Source organism: Anopheles coustani, chromosome 3 (genome assembly GCF_943734705.1).
Source record: "Anopheles coustani chromosome 3, idAnoCousDA_361_x.2, whole genome shotgun sequence".
In the NCBI taxonomy this organism is placed as follows: Eukaryota; Metazoa; Arthropoda; class Insecta; order Diptera; family Culicidae; genus Anopheles; species Anopheles coustani.
The window spans coordinates 71792791-71813244 of NC_071288.1; the positions used below are offsets into that span (position 1 = coordinate 71792791).

The following is a 20454-nucleotide window of genomic DNA, read 5'->3' on the forward strand; positions in this document are numbered from 1 at the left end:
TCAAATTTTGAAGGTGTCCCCGTAGAGAGATGAGAGAGAGAGGGAGATAGATTAATTCTGTGTTGTATTGACGATTTAAAGGATCTCTTTTTCCCCAAAAAGACCCAGAATAAAAGAGGGTCACTTCTGAAGATGGGTTTAAAAGGATCAAATAGCCATCATTATCGATCGCGCCCCGAACCCGACGCGAAAAGGAAGACGACACGCACCGTCGTCTTGTAGTTCTCGGTGAAAAAAGATCCCTTTTCTCCGGGGAGCGTGAGAACCGTCTCCCTACACCATTTGCCACTGGAATTAATCATCATTCCGCAGTCCAGCTGACACAATTAACGACAAGGAGGGGGGAGGAAAAAGGACGGCCGAAAGCCACCCAAAATAGTCGCCGAGTTCGTGCGTCACGCACCGACCGAAATCGGAATCGAAAACGGATGCAAAACCGAACGGTCAAGAAGAAAGGGAGTTCTCTTGTAGATGTAGAAGGGAATGTCAATAGGATGATGTAAATAATACTTCTGACCAATCTGAAACCATTCGTTGGACATTGGAAGAACGGACAAAAAAGCAAAAGATGACACAAGAGACGAGGACCTGATGCGGATGTAATTCTATCCCGTGTCAAGGTTAGTAAATCATGTTCATTAGCCGCCCTCGGGACGTTAAAGGACAGCGGAGACGACGGGGAGGGAAAACGAAATCAATAGAACATCCCTTTGTGTCCGGTAGCCAGCTGGGGAAGGTTGCATCCGACAACTAAATGGTCAGCTGTAATATGAATCCCTTTCCACGTTCCCAAATTGTTTCCGGCGTTCTTTCCACCTTCCGCATGTACGGACGCCATGTTTGGTCGACTGATCTGATGACAAGTACCCGAACTGGAAATTAAGTGATTAAAAGTCCTGTGTCCGGATACCCAAAAATCCCGGCCCTCGCAAGTTTAACTACCAATTCATGGCGAGCGTGGAAGGAGAGGGCGTTTTCTAATGATACGATATAGGATTTCCAACCCGTTTTTTTGTTTTTTCGCGAGGGTGTGCGTGTGTGTTTGCCTTGTGCTTTGAAGTGGATGGGTATTTTCTAACCTCGTTTTTCGACGACCATTACCAAAAAAAAAAAACTGCGGCCAGGGGGTTACCAGTTCCAATTACTCAAAACACAAACACACATACATGCTTGTACCCGTGTAGACTAAAATTAGCCCCACAGTGGGCATCAGCAACATGGTGGATAAAGCTTTTACAATGTCCACTCCGTGTCCACCCTCGGTCGGGAATGATTTTTTGGCAACAGCGGCCGCCAACAGCCGCGCCCGTGTGGGTTTTTACGGACCGTTGTCGGACACGGTGTTGTTTTGGTTATTTTTCCCTTCATCAAAGTCGTCCAGCTGACCGCGTCCTCATCCGGCTTCCCCTCGTACCTCGTTGTACGGAGGAGGAGGGTAACAAATGGTGAAACATTTTGTCGTACTTGTCCGCTGCCCATAACCGCCATAAGATGAGTGTTAGGACACATCAGACCGACGCATTAAGAGGGGAGTTCTGGGGGTCCTACGTCGACACAGGGACGCGGATGTTTCAGAAGAGTTTTGGTTGTTTCACCCCTGGAATCCTTGTTACCATCTCGTAACGTTGTAGGGAAACAATTGAACAAAAAAAGGAGTTAGACACCAAACCACGTGAGCAGCGATCCAATTTTGGCAACGCTTCCCCGAAGTGAACCGAATTAAAAGGGACGTGGTGGTGACATCAATGAACATAAAGTCCCCCCCCCCCCCCAAAAAAAAAAAAACGAAGGACGAAAGGTCCACTCTCTTCCGGGAATTCCCTCCATAATTAGCTTATTTAGCCCGGGTAAGGGCGTGCAATTACCTGTTAATAATAATGTTATAACGAGTATAACACTTAATAGTATCACTAGGATAGCCGTACACTTCCATGTACATTTGGTGAAGGTGAAGCCCTTGCGGAAGTTGAGCGGCGCCGAGTAGTGGTGCGACGGCGGGCCGCACATGGTGCTGCGGGGCGGCAGTACCGGTCCCATGCAGTTGCGATCGTAGCTCTTCAGCGTGTCCTTCGTCGGCGTCGAGCAGGCCGAGCCGGTTTTGTAGTCGATCGGTGATCCTTTGTTGTTAATTGCTGTAATTAGAGGGTGGGGGGAAAAAAAGGAAAACGGGGAAAATAATTAGAATGTGTTGGTACTTTTTTTGGCTATATCCTGGCTAGCGAAGGTGAAAAAGCTATAATTAGGCACGGGGTTGTAAGTTCTAACGTGAGCTTTGTTTAGCGTTCGAATCCCTTTCCGCGTTCAGCCTCCAAAATACCGGACCAAACTTTTGATGATGTTGATTTTGGATAATTGGAGTCGGTCCAGGCGGACCTAGAGGTGTTGCAGCTGATGCCCCAGGGGTTTTAGAACAGTAGCACCGAGGCATTATTGCCCAATTCCTTCATCGACAAAATGGTTGGTTGGCGAGAGGTGACAAAAATCAATTAACATAAATATCAATCTCCGATGCTTTCGACGTCAAACCGGCAGAGGGTAGATTTTGAGGGTCGGTTCAATGGTTGGAGAAACAATTTTAGTGATGAGGACCAATCCGGATGGAAACACGTTCCATTACAAAGGGTAAAAACAGCAGGGATTTGTGAGGCGCACATCTCCGGAGTTATTGAAGATATTATTTTGTAAAATTGGAGCTTCGAATCGCGGGCCACATGTGTGCAGTTGACACCCGGTTCGTGCTGTAGGTGAAATGAAAGGAAAAATCACCGCTTTTTCGCCGCGTCGACAATAACGACGTTTTTTCAATCCAAACAATCCTCCCCACCCACGGTCGGTTTTGATGCTTCAATCTATCAAAAAATGCCACGGATGAAAGGCAACCGGAACTATAGAAGAAAACCACCACTTTGTTTCCCTCCAGTGTGTGTGTTTTTTTTCTGTTATGTGTCCACAATTTTCCCTCAGTATCGTTTTGTCACACGATTTTCACACCGAGTTTGTTTTTTGCCCTCGCACGCGCGCGAAAAGCCCATTATGGCGCGTTTAAACTACAGGATCAATATTGACTCATCCGTGCGAGTTTCCCGGCGGGCCGCCAGGGGTTGACGGAAGGGGTGTGCTTTTCTTTCGACCCATGCCGGCCACGTTTTCCATGTACTTCTTTGTACTTCTTTTCCTGCTTTGTTGTTGTTTTGTTTGCGAGATAGAGAGAGAAGTTGATTTAGCAGAAATTTGGCGACACAGTTGTCAACGAGTTGTTGTTGTGTTGGACGTCAATGGAACCGACAGACGGGCAAATACACGGCCAGGCGCCAAAGCGCTGGTTATTTTTTCCAATGCTCCTTTCATTTTGCCCCGATTTTCCCCCGCGCGCGCGCTCGTTTGGGAAGATTATTAATGTCTCCGGCACGTGTCACGCATTGTACGCTTGGACGGATTGCAGCCGTGCGCGACAGCGCCGTGCAACTATTCGCTCGATTGCGATTGTCCCGCGGAGGATGGAGGATGAAGGACGCCGAATTTTCAGGTTAAGTTTTTATCCTGCGAATGCCGTAGCTGAGGCAGATCCAACGATAGATGGGTTCCCATATTTTCGGGGACGCGACCAAAAAAAAAAGGAAAAGAAGGGTTCGAGACAGGTTTCGAGAAAGCGACCGATGGAAGGACTCATATTTGCAGCCGGAAAGAAAATTACGTATTTATCTAGATGGACGAGATTCGGGATTCCGTCTCCCGCTGCGGAGAGCCCTTTGATGTGGCAAAACAAACGAACACAACCGATCGGGGAATGCGCAATAGTTCTTCGCAAATGTAAAAAGGAACGAACGAAACAATACAAACAATTCAATCGTTACCGTTCGGCGGGATTCCGATCGCATTTGATGTCCTTTTCCCCATCTGCTGTCGTTCTTAAACTTTCCCGTAAACCTCACGACGGCATGGGGTGTGGAAGACCGTACCGTCTCGTCTAATGTAACTACCGTTCGCTTCAATCTGCACATTGCGATGCAAGTGCGCAATCTTTTATTGCGCTTTTGGCACGTTGCCAATAGTTGCCCACTTCCACCCGATTGTATGTGCGTTTTATCAAACCTTCAGTCGGCGATGCTTTTCAAGAATCCAAAGGAATGTCGTTTGCAATGATTCCCGATGCTTCCGCGGAAGAGGATCTTGATTCTAGTATTTGCTTCGGAACTCCAACGCGGTGTTTACTTAAAGACTTTTTTCTATTTTTTCCGGCAGAGTTACAGAGTTTCGACAGCGATGGTAAAGAGTCCGAAACAGAATCAGACCAATAAAGTCAGATTTTGTAATTGAAATGCTCATAAAAATGGTCTTCTGCCACAAACTTGGTTTGCGTTTTAGCCCGAAAATAAATCACACTCAAAAGAATTTGGTACTATTGCATACATTTTGGCGCATGTAGTATTTTATGGCAAAGTGACACTTAGTGTTTATAGCGCTTTTATGAAAGGAATAATGAAAATACTGATGCTTATGTTGAGTACACAGACTTGTTCTTTGTTTTAATCTGGTTGAACTAAATATAACGATTGATTTATCATCCACTGCCAGCTTAGTACGAACGAATTCAGTTCCTTAGAGCAAGCACCAAGCGATAAAATCTGCAAACTTTCGGTGGCGCTCCGGGGCGGTCCGATATTTTAATTCGCCCTTAATAAGCTGCCCCCCCATATCGGGCAAATCTATTTGATGGCTGACAAAACTTTGACCCGGAAGAAAGGAGGAGCGGGAGGGGGAAAAAGCTACAAAACACCCCGGCTAGACGACGGTTGCCAAACACCGACATTACTTTCGGCGATTCCTATCGAAGGCGTTCTGAAGGAGGCGGCCCGGAGTTGTCGCCCTCACGCCGTGTGGTGCCACCCGACGATGATATTCAAATGTCTTCAGCACCCGCCCGCTAGAGCTAGGCTGGCGGCTACTTAATATTCATCTCGAACGCGATGCGCTGTAGGTGGCACAACCATCGAAAAACATCGTCTTTAAAGCAAACCGCCACCGTCCGTCCGAACGTCGGCGTTCGGGTGAGTTGTGCGACCATTTGCGGGCACTTAACAGCACTTGGAAGCATCGGCGCCGATGGGTCGAAGAAGTTTTAGGGAACTCGACCAGGCGTCGTCGGCGTGCATCACCGCCCGCGTGCTCCCTCGCCTCGAAAGATCTCAGCCGAAAGATAATGTGCACAATTAAAGAAACGATTATTAATGTTCTATTTTCGGGCTTAGAGGGTCTGTGGACCAACTGTGTTTGAGTTTGGAGGAGGCGGAGGGAAGTGTTAGAACACACACTTTTTCCTGTTCAGCGTGGGGGGGTTGGGAGTGGGAGGCCGAAGTAACGGCCGACGATTGGTGGGCGGATTTGTGGGGTACATCCAACTTTGGATGTTGGAAGTTGAAATGGCGCGTGGAGTCGTTTAAGGCGGACAAGAAACGTTTAACAGCAATCGTCACTGAATCTAGCGCATAAGTTGGCTGCCGGTCGTATAATTCCGAGCTCCGAGGGGCTGGTTGTGCTCTAATCTTCTGAGCGCCGGATGACTTACGGACCAACGAGGAGGAGAGAACTTCTAACGAGCGACGGAAGGAAGGTGTTGAAAAGCGATTTTCTTGTTCGATGTCTGCCGGGTAGATGCAGGTGATTTGTGTGCCAGAGTGTGGAACCTTGTGTGGGAGGGGAGACTTTAAGACCATACCGTCGGTTCCCAGCGCGTCTGGTTCTAGACAGACTTTAGTGGTTTGGGCGTGGGTTGAAATTAGGATTTAATTGTTACGTTGCCCCTTGAACTTTACCACTTCACCTCTCGACTCGCAACCGTGGTGATTCCAATGCTGTTAGATTTGTGATCTTCGTAGCTTCGACAGGTGCCCCCAAGGACCACCGCCACGCCACGTGTGGAAACCGAGGTGTCTCGCGCAATGGCAGGAACAGTGTAATTAATGATTCACTTGACCACAGCGGGACGTCGGTGCAGTCGCCGAGCGCCGGAAACCGGAAACATCTGTACGGCGGTGAAGAAATGGGAAGACCCCGGTCCCCACGGTGGCACCGTTGGAGAGTAATCCTGCTCGTTTGAAGATGCTACATCCTCCTCCCTCGGATAGTGCGGAACGGCGACGCGACTAGCAACCACCACCATTTGCCAGAGCTCCCGTTTATGGAAGCGATTTATGGCGGGCAATTGATATAAAATATCACCGAAAGTGACAGTTTTACGGCTGCATGCTTTGAAATTAAAATATAATTACTACCCCTTTTGCTTCCAAGCCCCTTCGGTACTTCGCGCATTGGAGGTTAGTACTCCGGGAGCCCTCCGTACCGAGCGGCTATAAATATCAGAAAGAGTCTATTTGTCTGCATCCGAACGATGGAAAATGCTCCGACGGGGTTTGTTTTTTTTTTGGAATGGCGAACACCGTGTTCCTGGCGTAATGTAAAGCGCGGTCGGGAACTACGGCGTAGACACTCGGTGGTCGGTGGCGATAAAGATCAACTGTCAATGGACGGGAAAAAAGTAACGCGAACTAATGGGCGATCATTCTTTTGCTAATGGGCAGGTAAATGGGCGTCCAAAGAACCCTCGCCACACGCCGGAGTGTGCGGTGTGAATCTTTTCAATTACACGAACAAACAGTGCTTGCACTATTGAGTTGTTTTGGCAGTAATCAAATAAATCAATGTTTTAGATGTAAGTATTACCCTCATAGCTGTTTTTCGAATGTGAAAACTAATTTTTTTTCCAAGTATTAGTATAATTGCAAACATTTAGGAGCGTGCATTATTTTATAGCGCGCTAAACCTGTCGAACATTTTTATTGTAGTCACAACTGAACTTAACACGTTGACTGCCAAACGGTTTTAGCATACTTTTTTAGTACAACCTTTTTTACTAAAATTCGTTTATAACATTTGTTAAACCAACGGGTTTCGACGGTCAAACAAAGACTTAGCATCCCAAGGAGCTTTTTGTAATATTACTATAGTTTTTATGTTGCATTTTCATTTATTTATGGATCAAACATTTTTTAGAACTAACGTGACATGGCAGTCAACGTGTTAATGTAAAAATGTAAAACTTTTCACACATCAGTTCATTGTAAATGTGTACTCAATATTCAATTTATTCCCTCGTATTTGGACAATCAACAAGGGAACTACATGGAGGGTATGTCGTTTCATTCCAAATTTGCGATCGATATTTGCATCTCGTTGATCGAAATTGTCATTCAAATATGATGAATATTTGACGCAGTCGAACAATACCGAATGCCCCACATATCACCAGGACCAGGAGGCTTTTGCTACGAGCGCTCCTTCCAACTACCTCGTTCAACTTTTCTCCTCAGGACACTCTTCATCAAGCATGATTGTGAATAGAGAACGGAAACTAAATAGCTTTGATACGATATCGATTGGCGTCCATAAAAGCAAGAAGACTGTACATTCCCTCCCCTGCTACCTGGTGCAGATGTAATACTTAACAAATTGAACGATTTTCAATTCATTCAGACACACGAACGGAGCCCGGAGTTCGACAAATCGCAACGGGATCGGGAATGGGTGAACGTCCTCCAAAACGAAAGCTTTTACAAGTGGTAAAAAATGTATGCCATAGGTGAGGCGTTGGTACATAAATAAGTGTTCGTTCTGGTGCCTTTTTATTTATGCTGTACACAGCTTCGGTACTCTCTCCTTCTTTCTCTTTGTGCTGTATTTTTTTTTCCTTTTTTTTACTTCTATTTTTGCTCCTGCCTCCTTTCACGAAACGAAGCCCGTTTCATTCCCCATTTTCCTAGGGCTCGTTGAAGTTTTTGAAGGAAAAATCACTTTCCTGATTTGATTTTCCTCCTAGTATCGGGAGCCTCCCACCCTCACCCACGTTTGCTCTCGCTCTTCTTTCTCGTAGGGACAGTTCCGCACAGCATGATGTATCAGGCGATGTATTTTCAGCCACCCCGCGCTGTTGTTTTCCCCAGCTCCACCCAATCGATTATTCGACCGATCGTTCGCCTGCCTGTGAAGGGGTTTTTGATTAGGCCACCCACCCCACCCGGTCGGGTAAAAGGGATTCCTTTAGCGGTGGAAAACCCCGTAGGACGCCGGTACGCAACACGCTCGCTCGTCATTGGAAATTTATAAAAACGTCAAGACGGAAGAACGAGGAAGTATAATCACGATAAGAATTCCAATATTCCACCGCGTTGTGAACGGGTGCCGGGGACCAGGGGGATGGGGGGAAAGGGCAAGGCATGGCACCAGAAACCAGCTGATGATGATGCTGATCGCTGAAGGTCGATAAGAGGTAAGGCGCGAGCGTGTGTGTGTGCGTTCGCTTTTATTTACGTTTCGTGCGTTTTCTTTTTGCTTTTTTTCCCACCAAAGTATAGCGCTGCTTGAAAGAATCACGCATTTTCCTTGCCGTTTTCCCAGCGAGCAGTTGATAGGCCACGTGCGTAGCACCACGAGGGAAGGTGACGTGCCAAAGAGAGAGAGAGAGAGTCTCGGCCTCGAAAGGTGTTCCTTGTGCCTTCCGAGCGACTCTGCCGCGAAGGGTTCTGATTCATTGCGTGACCCAGGCCGTACCCCCTCCCCTCCACCTCTCCTGGGTGGGTTGAAAAATTGCCTCCGGCGAGTAGCGATGAAAAATGAATGAATTTCGGCCTTCCCCGCGTGTTCGCCACGGGACGGAAAAAGGACTTTTCTGCAGTTCTCCTTCTAAGGAGACCGTTGCTTTCGTTCGTCCTTTGAATTTCCTTGAAACACATGCATACAAACACACGCGCACACATTGCGATATATCGTTGGTCCTCGTTTGCATCGAAAAGCACTTCCCCCCACCCCCCATTCCCCTTCTACTTTGGTTCGTATTTGATGGAGTTTTTCGACCCAATAATCTGGGGCAACAGTTTATCGATAGGACGCCGGCACGTGAGGGTTTGGGGGCTTACGTATGAGAATGGGGGATGGGAGCGGGTTCGAAATTTAATTAAAGCCGAAAGGTTGAAGAACTAACCGAAACACCGGTAGCCCTACCGGCGCTAGAATGTATTCCGTGCCAGTTCTCCTCCGAAGGCGTATCCCTTTCTCGTTCCTCGCCCCAAAGACGCATCGGTAATGGCAATGAGGCGGGAAAAATCGCAGCCCTAATGGCGGCGGGGAGAGCGCTAGGGAGGAAGGAACCCTCCCAAGGCCTACAAGACACCGACCCCGCGACTCGGGGTTCGGTCGGTCACCATTTGTATTAATTCAAATTATCAATAATCACGACATACTTTCATTAGAGCGAAAGCCGCCCAAGAAAGCGGAAAACGGAATTCCTCGGCATATATGACTTCCTATAGCGCGAACCAGCGAAGACCTGGGACCGTCTTACCGCATGGCTGTTGGGAACGTCGTCGTAAAGGGAAAGCCTACTAGGTTGCTTTTGGTGCAAGGTGTGGCGCCGGTTCGGCCCATTAGTGGACCCCCGAACTTCTGGGGATGGGTGTTCTGATGACGCGCTTTGTGGCGGGGGACGAGGAACTTCTTGATGACACGGGACGGGTTTTTGGGTGTGTGAGTGTTTTGGGGAGCTGGAAGTTGATTTTATCAATATTGGTTGAAACAATATTAGATTAGAACCTCAGTCCTATTTGCTAATGTGGCTTTCAGGCGATTGCTTGGGATGCAGACAAACAGCGTCGTGGACACTGTATTCGGTGAGTGTTTGAATAGACTTCCTGATTGAATTCATTTCATTTTAAACGATATAGAAAGTTGCCCAAAAAACAATCAAATCCCTTTTCTTGTTTGGAAGCTACACATAATTTCGAAATCAAAAACAAAACCCGAAAAGTTTGATTAAAGAAAACAACAATAAATACTCAATTTCCGACGACTATTACTTTCCAGTGGGTTTTAGCCGTGTCTACAATAAAAGGTTGCTTATCTTCATGTTTCAGGTATATGAACTTCTCCCCATGCTGGAGTGGAATCTATTGAAAAATTAATTAAAATCCACCCCCCTGCCGTGGATGAGACTTTTTTCTTCAATTGTACGTGAAAATAACCTCGCCAAAAAGGGAGTTGTGGGTCGACCTATGGATACAAAAATATTACTTTTTTGTGTTATTTTTACTGTCCAAAAATAGAAACCCAAAAATAATACCCCGAGGGTAAGGGATTCACGAATTATTTACCCCTCCCCAAAGGGGGTTGGAGAAATTCTTTCAGCAACGTAGAAAATATGGATTCATTCACCCTTTTAGCTTCGGTGTGGTTTAGCTGATGGCTTTCTTATGCTAAATGAGCGGGACCTCGCAGAGAAAGAAGAAAAAATCCCCCAAAGGATATCCTTCCGGGAGTCGAGAATGAGTCGCGACGGTACGACGATTCGGTTCTAATTATTAACCTCAACGACATGACGTAATGGTGAGATTATGTATTGTTATTTTTCAATTAAGTATTCACGAAACCAACCTCCTCCGTCAGAGTCGCAAAGTGGAGCAAATGTATTGTAATCAATCTCACTTGAACTCCATTCACCCACCCACTAATATGGTAGCGTTTCGGGGGTTTTCCAAAAAGTCATTCGATTTAATGTTTCTTAATTGACATTTTCTTTCCCCGTGGCCCGATGATGGGGAATCGGGGTTGACGGGATGGGTTAAGAATGGTAACATGCTTGGTTGTTCTTGTGCGGTTCACTTACGCCAAAAAGTTAACCCAACGGGACCGGTGCCTCGGAGTACTCAGGAACTTTGCGTCACCATTGGCCGTTGGGTGTATCTTTTCCAACCCCTTTGCTTTTTTGTCATCGCCCAAAAACCGGCGGCATCAAACATCGACATCAACAAAGCGCACTGGGACGAGCAGTCGCTCTCTCGCCCTTAGAAGTTCGTCACTTGCCGCAGTGTATCTTAATTGGATTCCGGTGCGGGTTTTTCAGGCCTCGGGTCCTTCGGATCTCAGAAGTCCCAGGCTGAGGTTACGGACTAGTAGGAGTTGGAGGAGGGAGGCAGCGGAAGGAGGTTAATGTAAAGGAAACACAGTTTTTATCTTAATCTGCGGTCGCCGGGTGCTGACTGCCGATTCTTGGTCCCGCACCGTTTTTCGGGACGTCCGCGAAGAGGAGCCTGGGGAGCCTGGGGTGGATAAGATCTTTCATCAAATCCAGCGACTCCGGGAGTCCGGGAACGAAGTGATTTGAGGCGCTGGTGTTTGGCGGGAGAGATTGAAGGATGCTGCGCCCGGGCCACCGTTGTGATAATGTTTCATTTTGATTTTACACTAATTAATCATTGTTTCATGTTTGTACAGCTTGCGTTTTGTGGGCTGCCTCTAACTCCTAGCGGAGGAAACGGATATTGCTCTGGCGGAGGCGTGCGCTGTGTGGTGCAGATTAATGTGGTTTTCGCCATCCAAGGCGGTCGACGATATTTTATGATCCAAAGTGGTCTCCTGCCCTTGCGTGATGCCGGTGACAAATGAGATCCCTTGGGGTGGTGGTGGTGGTGGTGTACCGGGTGGGCACAAATTGGGTGAGGATTAGTGTTTTCGCAGCGTCAGAAGAGTGGGACTTGGGATTCTTGATGAGAAATTCGATACGGGACCACAACCACTTCAAAAGCTCAAGTGTTCCGATTGCCTTCTAGCCGTCCGGCTGTCAAGAGCAAGAGAGAGAGAGGCTGAGGTTTGGAGACCAGAAAACAAAGGTCCTATTAAAAGGTATCGTGACTTAAATTTCATTACCATGCAGCAATTGTTGGCCTGGTTCAGTTTAAAGCCACTTCCATCCGAACGATGCCGGTCGGTGGCGTACTTATCGGGACGATCATTAACTCGCCCACCACGCCGACGCACCGAAGTAACTTTCTTTCGGGCGATAGCATTCATTTCTTCTGGCTCGGCCTCGGAGAGATAATCTTCATCCTATCAACACGGACCCACTCCGGAGGCGTTGGGTGTTTACCGTCTACCCATAAACAATCGGGAAAGGGTTTTTGTTCCAGCCTGCACAAGCAGCAAAGGGTGAGCAGTTTCCCACAAAATATTTGCACTAATGACTCAGTTTCCTCTCGATGGAAGCGGGGTAGGTGGAGGCGAGAAACAAAGGGCAGCCAACCGAGCACCGGACTAGGTGGATGATTTTTATCTCAGATTATCGTGCAAAAAGGGGAATGGCAGGATTACAGGGACAGCGGAAGTGAGAGGGTCTGATGGGGGACTGGACCTAGTCATTAGAGATATAGCAGCGCTGTCGCTGTATGTGCGAGTGCCACAAAAAGGGGTTTTCCAGTGCGTAGCCCACCCTTCCTGTGCCGTTGAATGAATTTTCCGATACCGATGCCGATAGTAATCTTCAACGTTAATAAATTGTTGCAAATCCGGAGCGAAAGGGGTTTGGATTGGTGAAACGTGATGCATTAACGGGAGGGAGTCTTTTGGCTAGCCATATGTGCTCAGCCATTTTTGGGTTGATTTTTATTACCTCATTGTACATTTCAATGGCTTTGCAAAATGATAAACCATTTCATACTATAATTGATTTGATATCTTTTTAATGTTGGTTTAAATTCAAAGATAATTTTAAATGAAATGTACAATACAGGGTAAGTTCTCACATATTGGTGCTAGTATCAATAGTGGTTGTAGTGGAATAAAATCCAGCTCTATAAACAAATAAATACAATACCGATATTTGTTCTCGTATGAAATGTTCTTCTACGGATTGTTTAAGAGATAAACTGGGGAGGTTTAATAAATTAAGGCTCCAAAATTAATATTTTCCGAACAGGTTGTAAACTCCTTAACAATTTATCGGGTATTCAACAATAAATTACAGTAAAAATAAATTCAGTCTTTTCCAAGCTTTCTGTACTATGACCATTATAGATGCACGATATCACAATTATAGGAAATATACCACCATTATAGGAACAACTGGCTAGGAAAAACTAAACGCTTTTTTAGTGGTGTTTTTCAGAAGAATAAATGGTGTTAAGTATGTAAAATATTGTGCTCTTGACACTTATTGAAAATTGATAGTTAAAACATATTGATAGTTACATGATTAAATGTACAGAACATTCTTCGAAAACTAACCTAAATTTTAACCAAAGTAAGCAACAAAATTTGAGGTTTGTTCTTAAACAAATTAAAATGTGTTGTTACAATGAATAGAACTCACACGAATTAGTTCTATCGCACAGACATTTAGCTACTTTCCTTCGTCGTCCTCCGGTGGAAGGGATAATCCTTCGGACAGGCGGAAGGGCAGAGCGTTTGGCTAAATATCAATTAATTTCACCACACAACCCTTCGTATCATCCCTCTCCCCAAGTGTTGTCCCAAGTGTTGGTGATGATGAATTTCTAATGACCCTGAGCCAGCTGACCATCTCAAAGAGGGAACCAGGGGTGGTTGGTTTTCCCAGCACGTGGCGGTGCGCAGCTGCTTTGACCGAATTTTCCGTCCCACACCACACGGGCCACAAACCGTTCGTCGTGTGTGGATTTTCCTCGAAATGTGTTTTTATTTTGCCTCCCCGCGCCCACCTTCTCCTTCATTCGTGGCGAGCGGGCGCGCGCGTGTGTGTGTTTTCGGCTCGATGAAGAACAATATTTTCCTTCGTTAAAGTTAAAACAAATACACACGCGGGCGAGCCAGCGCGACGGTTGGCTTGAAGGGCTTGGAAAACTCCCGGACCGGTTGCTCGAGACTCGAGACTCCTCGACTCCTGAGGAGATGCGATATGTTGTTCTCCAAACAAGAGGTTTTCGTCGTCGTGGTATTCTTTTCCTCCGTCATCGTTATCCCCTCCTCCCTATCGCGCAAGGACCACCCACTGTGGCTCGGGTTCTCCAATGGACTAAAGACACACATACACACACATGCACACAAAGTTTGCCAACTTTACCGAAGACCTTCTGGCTGGCTGGCCCGGGGAAAGCCTGAATAAACAGACGCATGTAATGCTCATGCATACAAATATGTGCGCACCTCGCCCGTGACCCGGGAAAACCCCCCCGCTTCGGCCGTCATCTACTTTTGGCTTCCGGCCGGAGTCAGGCAGTCAGCTGGGGAGGGGAAAGGAAACCGAAGGAAAACCTCCAACGCCCGGGACGCGTAAGTCAGCTGACGGCTGCTGGGAAGATCGCGAACTTTTCCTTCTGCCCCCGTTTTTTGTCGCCGAAGGGGGTGGAAAATGCACGCCAGTTCGCTATGCTTTCTTGGTTTCCAGAATGATAATATAACTTCGAGCGGGAGAGGTATGTAAAACATGACAACCGAGTGAGGAACCCATTCCGGAAGCTGGCGGATTCCGCGAAAGCCCCGTCTTACCAGTTGTTGACGTTTTGTTTCCCATTCCAGGGAAGAAAAAACCCCGGCTGTTCGGGAGTTTTTCCACACAGATTCTTGATTTTTCCCTTGGATTAATTTTCCTGACGTCAATCCACAATTTGTCTGTTTATTTTTTTTTGTTTTTCATTCCTCCCAGTCCTTCATGGAAACGATGGCGAATAAAGTGAAAAGTTGGTTAGCTAACTTTTTGTCCTTTCGCACGAAAACCATACAGATCGGTTTCGAGTGGGAAAAGCGAGGGGATCCGGTGGATGGGAAAATAACGGTACAAGCAAAAGTGTCTTTTCCCGCGAAAATTCGAATTCCCGCGAAATTGTTTTCCCGTTACCTTGCCTGGTTTAGGACGATCAATAAAGGAAAGCAAACGAGCGTACAAGAAAAGTTAACTAGCTCGTAGCAGAATGGAGTTCGAATAGGTTCGAACAAATCACTTACTGGTAATGGAACAATACAACTTCTGTGGTATAATTATTTTATTTATTGTACTGTAAAAGAACGCATTCGTTGTTCTCCAAAACGGAAAACCTTTCAACATCGAGTTCAAACGAAACCGGTGGAGGGGAGCACATCGTTAGCGTTTTCCGATGTGCAAAATGGTAATCATATCGTAATAGTTTTTCCACCCCCAAAACCACCATCACCACATCTCAATTCCGCGGTTCCGCAGTTCGAGACTCGCGTGTTGGGGGAGTAAAGTTTTTCCTTTTTCTTCATGGAGGCGAGCGAAAAGGAAAAGGAAACGAAACGTAAGAATGTCGAATAAATTATGCTCGCACATTTGTGCGCACCTTTGCCTTCCCCGGGAAGATAAGACTGAAGCGCATACGAGAACGTGGGCGGTTTCAAAGGAATGGAATCCAAAACCATTCTGGACGATCCATCCCTGAGCTGGGTGGGGGGTCGTGGGAGGGGGTACGACCAGGGAGCGCATAGCGGCAATTTGTTCGAATCCTTCATGATCAAAGTGAATGAACGTTCGCCTCCACATCCACCATTCCGTGCCCTTCCCACCTGTGAGCGGTAAGTCCTTGAGAATCGTTCGATTATGACGCTTTTCATGACACGGCGTCCTCTTCCAGACATGTGCACTCATGCCGGGTCGAAGGAGGAGCGGATTGGGGATCGGGGAGGGCTAAAGAATGAGCTACCAAACCGTTCCTGGTTCGTGGTTCGTACCGTGGGAGAATTTTTCAACCGGCATCATACGGGGCAGCAGGTGTGTAATGTACGCCCGGGAGAGGTAAAATGGAGCCATGCGGGGTTTGAGGTTTTCCTTCTTTTTCCAACTCGTCTTGCACCCGAGGAAAAGGATCCAATGGCGGGACACGGGGGAGGAGCACTGGGTGGACGACGGGAAGGAGCAGCTGACGAAAGCGGATTTTACGAGCGACTGGATGTGCCTCCCCCCCACTCCCACGGTAAGCCCCCCGCTCCCTCACTTCCCCCCCGCTCTCGATCTTGTTCTTCGTGCCGCAAGCGATTCTAGCGTTAAAGTGCAATAATAAAATAATCTCATACTTTCCACGGAGCGCCCATCGGTTGTGGGGATATGGAATATTTGCGTGCGCTCGTGGGCAAGTTCCTGTTTCGAAACTGGGTCAGGATGTAAGTAAGTGTGAGCTTGTGTATGTGTGTGTTTGTCCGTGTTTGAAGATCCTTGGTTCGAGCCACACTGGAGTAAGCCTCGGGGGCAACATTGCATTCGAATATTTGAAGAGCAAAGTGGTGCAAGAGTGTGCACCTAATATTTACTTTAAAGTATTCTCAATCAATACATGAAAGTAAGTGCTCTCTTGAGTAAAATTGACGAAACAAAAAAAAAACAATTCACAAATCGTTTAATTTTCTTGTTTCACAAACAACAGTCTGACTTTTACAGTACAAGAACTAAAATTTCTAGAATTGAAAGTCTAACATTTTTTTTTGCACAACAATGGAGTATTTAAAATTTAGTTGAAAGTATATTATAAAATATATTTCAATAGATCTCGCTTATATAAATAAATTTTCAATAGATCCCGCTTAAAAATTAAAAAAAAGCGAACATCTGTCCAACTTAATGAGAGAATCCGATAATAATTAGAATTTTAGGAATTCCATAAATCGTTTTGTTTTCTTGTTTCATGAACAACACTGTAATTTTTATAGTGCATAAATTAGAAATTAGCAAATTTCACATACGCCGCATGTCTGAAATTTTTTTGTGCAAGAAGGATATCATTAATGTATAAGTCGTATTAATAGATTTTAAATTGATTTCGCTTTTCTGTCTCAAAATTTGCAGAAAGAAACTTTCCTATGCTTTAAGAAATGAGAAGTCTATTGAAATTGTTCATTTCAATTGTTCTAAAAGCAAAAAAGGAGGATTATAGCCAAAACATTTGAGCATTGAAACATCACTTATGAATATTCATAACAAACAAAAGTTGTTCAAACTTATATCAAACTTGGTGTCAATCTTATTTGTTTTAATTTAGCAACTACAATTTTTTATACACATCCTTCAGTTTTGATACTTCTATCTCGGTATGTTTGCAGCACATTCGAGCTCCAATTTACTCTACCCAAAATGGGGTTTCAGTAAGAATCCGCAATGGTATCCCCGAGGTTTCTCTTGCACGTTTTTTCTATCGCTCTTCCTTGCCTTTCTTTCTAAACGTCCCCGGTGCGGAACGAAGGAAAGCAAATTTCGTATTCGTTACGTGTGGAGCAATAAGTTTAATCGCTAATTCAGCAGTCGCAGCCGGGGAGAAAAGCGGACGAGAAACACCCGGTACCTCGTCCCGTCCACGGGAGGAGGATTTGCCCCCGCCCCCCCCCCCCCACCGCTCGGTCTAAATCCCCTCATAAAATGTATCAAATGTGAGGCTCGAGATAATTCACTCCATTCCCGGGGAGCGAAGGATGGTAGGGTAAATGGAATGGTGGGGGGAGGGGACGGGGATGGCCAGCGGGTCTGCGGTTAGCCAAAATGATTGCTTTCGCCCTGCTCTTCGGTCGTGCAGCGAACCTTTCAAGCCCGGAGCTGGACAGGACAGCATCGTCCTGAAAGTGAAATCGAAGGAAACGACGGTTTGGGCAATGGCCGACGACCGAAGCGACGACGGCGACCCCTAAAGCGAAGGAGGGGGTGCAAAGTGTCGGGTCCATGTTTTCCCATTGCCTCGGCGAACATTTTTTTCTCCTCCCAACCCCCGATTGGGGTGGCTCCCATGTGTTTGAGGGTTTTGCGGTCGCCTCGATGGCATAAATCTATAAAATCTAATATAATTTATTATTAATTTCACACCATTTTAATAGATTTTCCAAAATAACAATAAAATTCAATTTGGAATTCCACGCCACTTCCCCACCCCTCAGCAGTAGACCATAGGCCCTTCTCCTTCCTTCTATATTTCTTTCTCCCTCGAGGTTGTTGCCTGCGTTGTATGTGAATAACAAACTGAAACCAAAACTGGCAGCGAGTGCATCAGCAGCGTTGTTCGGCCAGACCGACGACGTCCTATCAGTCAGCTCCTGTTCGTGTGTCTGTGTGTGTGAGTGTTGGCTTATTTCGGAGTTGGTTTAGAGGGATAGGGCCGCCGCCACACAGAGGGTGTGCGGTGGCTGCTGTCCGCTTTCGTTTCGGTTCACGGCCACCGCCATTGATGATGATTGGATTTTTGGGGAGTCTAAATAGAGCCGGATTTTCCGACCGAAGGGTGGAAAACACGCCAACGAACGTTCCGCACGGCGCGTATCGTTCGCTCCACGGCGGTCTACTCCTGGTACTACTCGCCTTTGTCTCTTCGCTTGGCTCGGACGATTTTCCACTCCACTTGACGGGCTCGGGGAAAATCCCACCCGAAACCCGTGCTGGCGACGGTGCACAGCACCGTTTTGGCCTGTGGACAGATTTAAGCTGCAGGTCTTTTTATTCGCCGTCGTCGTTTTGCTTTCCTCCTCCACACCAAAACGAGGATCGTTATTCGCTGCATTGGTTTTTCGGCGACGCTGATGATCGTGTCAGGGTTCTACCCGTCTGCAGATTGGAATGGACTGGCGTCGACGCCAGCGTGACCTCACAGGGTGGGCGCCTCCGGTTTGCTGCTAGGGTGTCGGTTGCACATTCTAAACCGTTTAGCAGTGAAGCGAATTGATGGCTGCTTTCAGTGTCTGCGACCCGTCTCCGATGGTGCTTGGGTGAATCTGGCCGCCCGAACTCCCGGCTATCTCCCGCGGGTGACTAATTCCAGCCCTCGGGAGAGATTCCTGTTCACAACTCCACCCCGGCCCAAGGTTTGTCTTTGCATTCCAGATGGGGTGGGGGGGAGGAATTTTCCAATTCCATTCCGACGTGGACAACAATTGAAAGTGAAAAGTACCTTCGAGCAAAAGCTTCAACTCTTTCATGCCTAAGGTCGAGATATAGCCGGTACAAGCCTGTAGTTCCATGGAGTTCCAGAAGTCATTGCACTCCGGCAGGACTCATCCCCATCGACGTGTGTTCTACCATGGAGGGAGCAAACATTATGAAGGAGGCTTGTGAAATAATTTAATAAACCGAACTACTCCTCCACCAATAAGTTCTATTCCTCTGTTGCGCTCCGTTCGGTTTGCAATAATAAACCGAACTATTTAAACGAGCGGGTACACGCTAAGAGAAAAGTTGGACCTGCAATGGAAAACCTAAGTCTTGGATGGATGAATGCTCTGGATAGCTGGATAGAGCTGGTGGTTTGACTTCCCACTCAACTTAGCCTACTTCTTCAGGTCAGACCATTGCATTTCTCTTCTAAACCCCCGGCTCCGGGTACGCCGGTGATGAGGGCGTATTATCCTTCTGGAGTTGGACTCCGTGGTTCAGCTTCTGATGAGCCAACGTTGATGCGCCCAGAATGTGTTTTCGATGCGTTGGTGTACGAGCCAAACGAGTGCGTACTCCAAATGGTGGTTGCAAAGTGAAAATCGTAACAGGATTGTGGGGTGCGCTCTCTAGCTCTAGTGCTCGAGAGCGCTAGCATTTTCCCCCACTCCATCGACGCCATCCTTAGCGCGACGGGGATGGATAAATGCGCCGGCACACGCTGACAAGGGTGCATTCATAATCAGCAGGCCATCCGGAGAGGGGGAGGACCGGCCGAATGCTCCGGAGGGGATGTAGTTACGCAAAACCTCTCCCTCGGGAGATAAGAGCCACTTGAGGCGCGGAGATTGTGGAACTTCTGCGCCCGGTGAAGGACGGGAGGGGGGGTTTTGCGGACTTCTCGGACTGGACGTGCGAGTAAATTGGATTGCATCTTCATCACTGCGAGAGTGGGCTTCGGTCTGGGGCTTCGGCGAGTGCTGTATAGTGCGCGCCCCTCCCTAGCGTTGGTTCTCGGCCAAGTCGGGAAGCCAAGACCGACGGCAGGAACAAACCCACACTCCAGACGAGGGCCCGACGCCGTCGGCTTTGCCTGTTTAGACTACGGATTGCGATAAATTAAATATTTCAAGTGAAGAAAATCCGGTTTTACTACCCATCGTCCATCGTTCGACGGTGACGATGATGATGATGATGATGACGACGACGACGATGGTAATGGCGAGGAAGACAACGATTACAACCAGCCGGCCCGGGAAGATGGGCGATCTGGCAAAGGATAGCAAAGAACCCTGGCGAAATATGTGCGATTATGCCAGGCGGACCGGAAGCAGAACGAACTACGCTTGCCGTAACGGTGGGCCACATGGTGGCCATTGTACATCGTCCAGGCGTCGCAACAAATCGTCTACAATGTCCACACCGATGCCCTGTCTTCCTCCCGCAGATATCCTCTCGGGAGGGATTGATGTTTTCTCAAATCTCCCAACCCGAAGTTTGTTCGGAAAGGAATCTCCTCCGGTGGTTTTTTGAAGTGGCTATACAGCGTGTAGGGCTCGAGGAGGAAAAGAAAGAAACCCTCCCCGGCTAGCCTACCATTTCTCTCCCGTTCCCTCCTCGTGCCAAACGGTGTGTAAATGATGGAAAATTTATTAATTTCCCTGCCAAAGCCACGCGCGGAAGGAGGATGGCTGAAGAGGAAGCCGGCGACCGGGGTGGACAATGTAAGAACAACAATGTGTACT

At 47.2% G+C, this 20454-nt stretch overlaps 1 protein-coding gene across 1 annotated transcript in view; it reads right to left on the reverse strand.

Moving 5' to 3' along the window:
* LOC131266315 (teneurin-m) overlaps window positions 1–20454 on the reverse strand; it is a 193628-nt gene that overhangs the window by 17466 nt on the left and 155708 nt on the right. The window contains exon 3 of the mRNA XM_058268779.1: window positions 1866–2132. Within this exon, the coding sequence (XP_058124762.1) occupies window positions 1866–2132 (267 nt within the window). The remainder of the gene's footprint in view (window positions 1–1865; window positions 2133–20454) is intronic.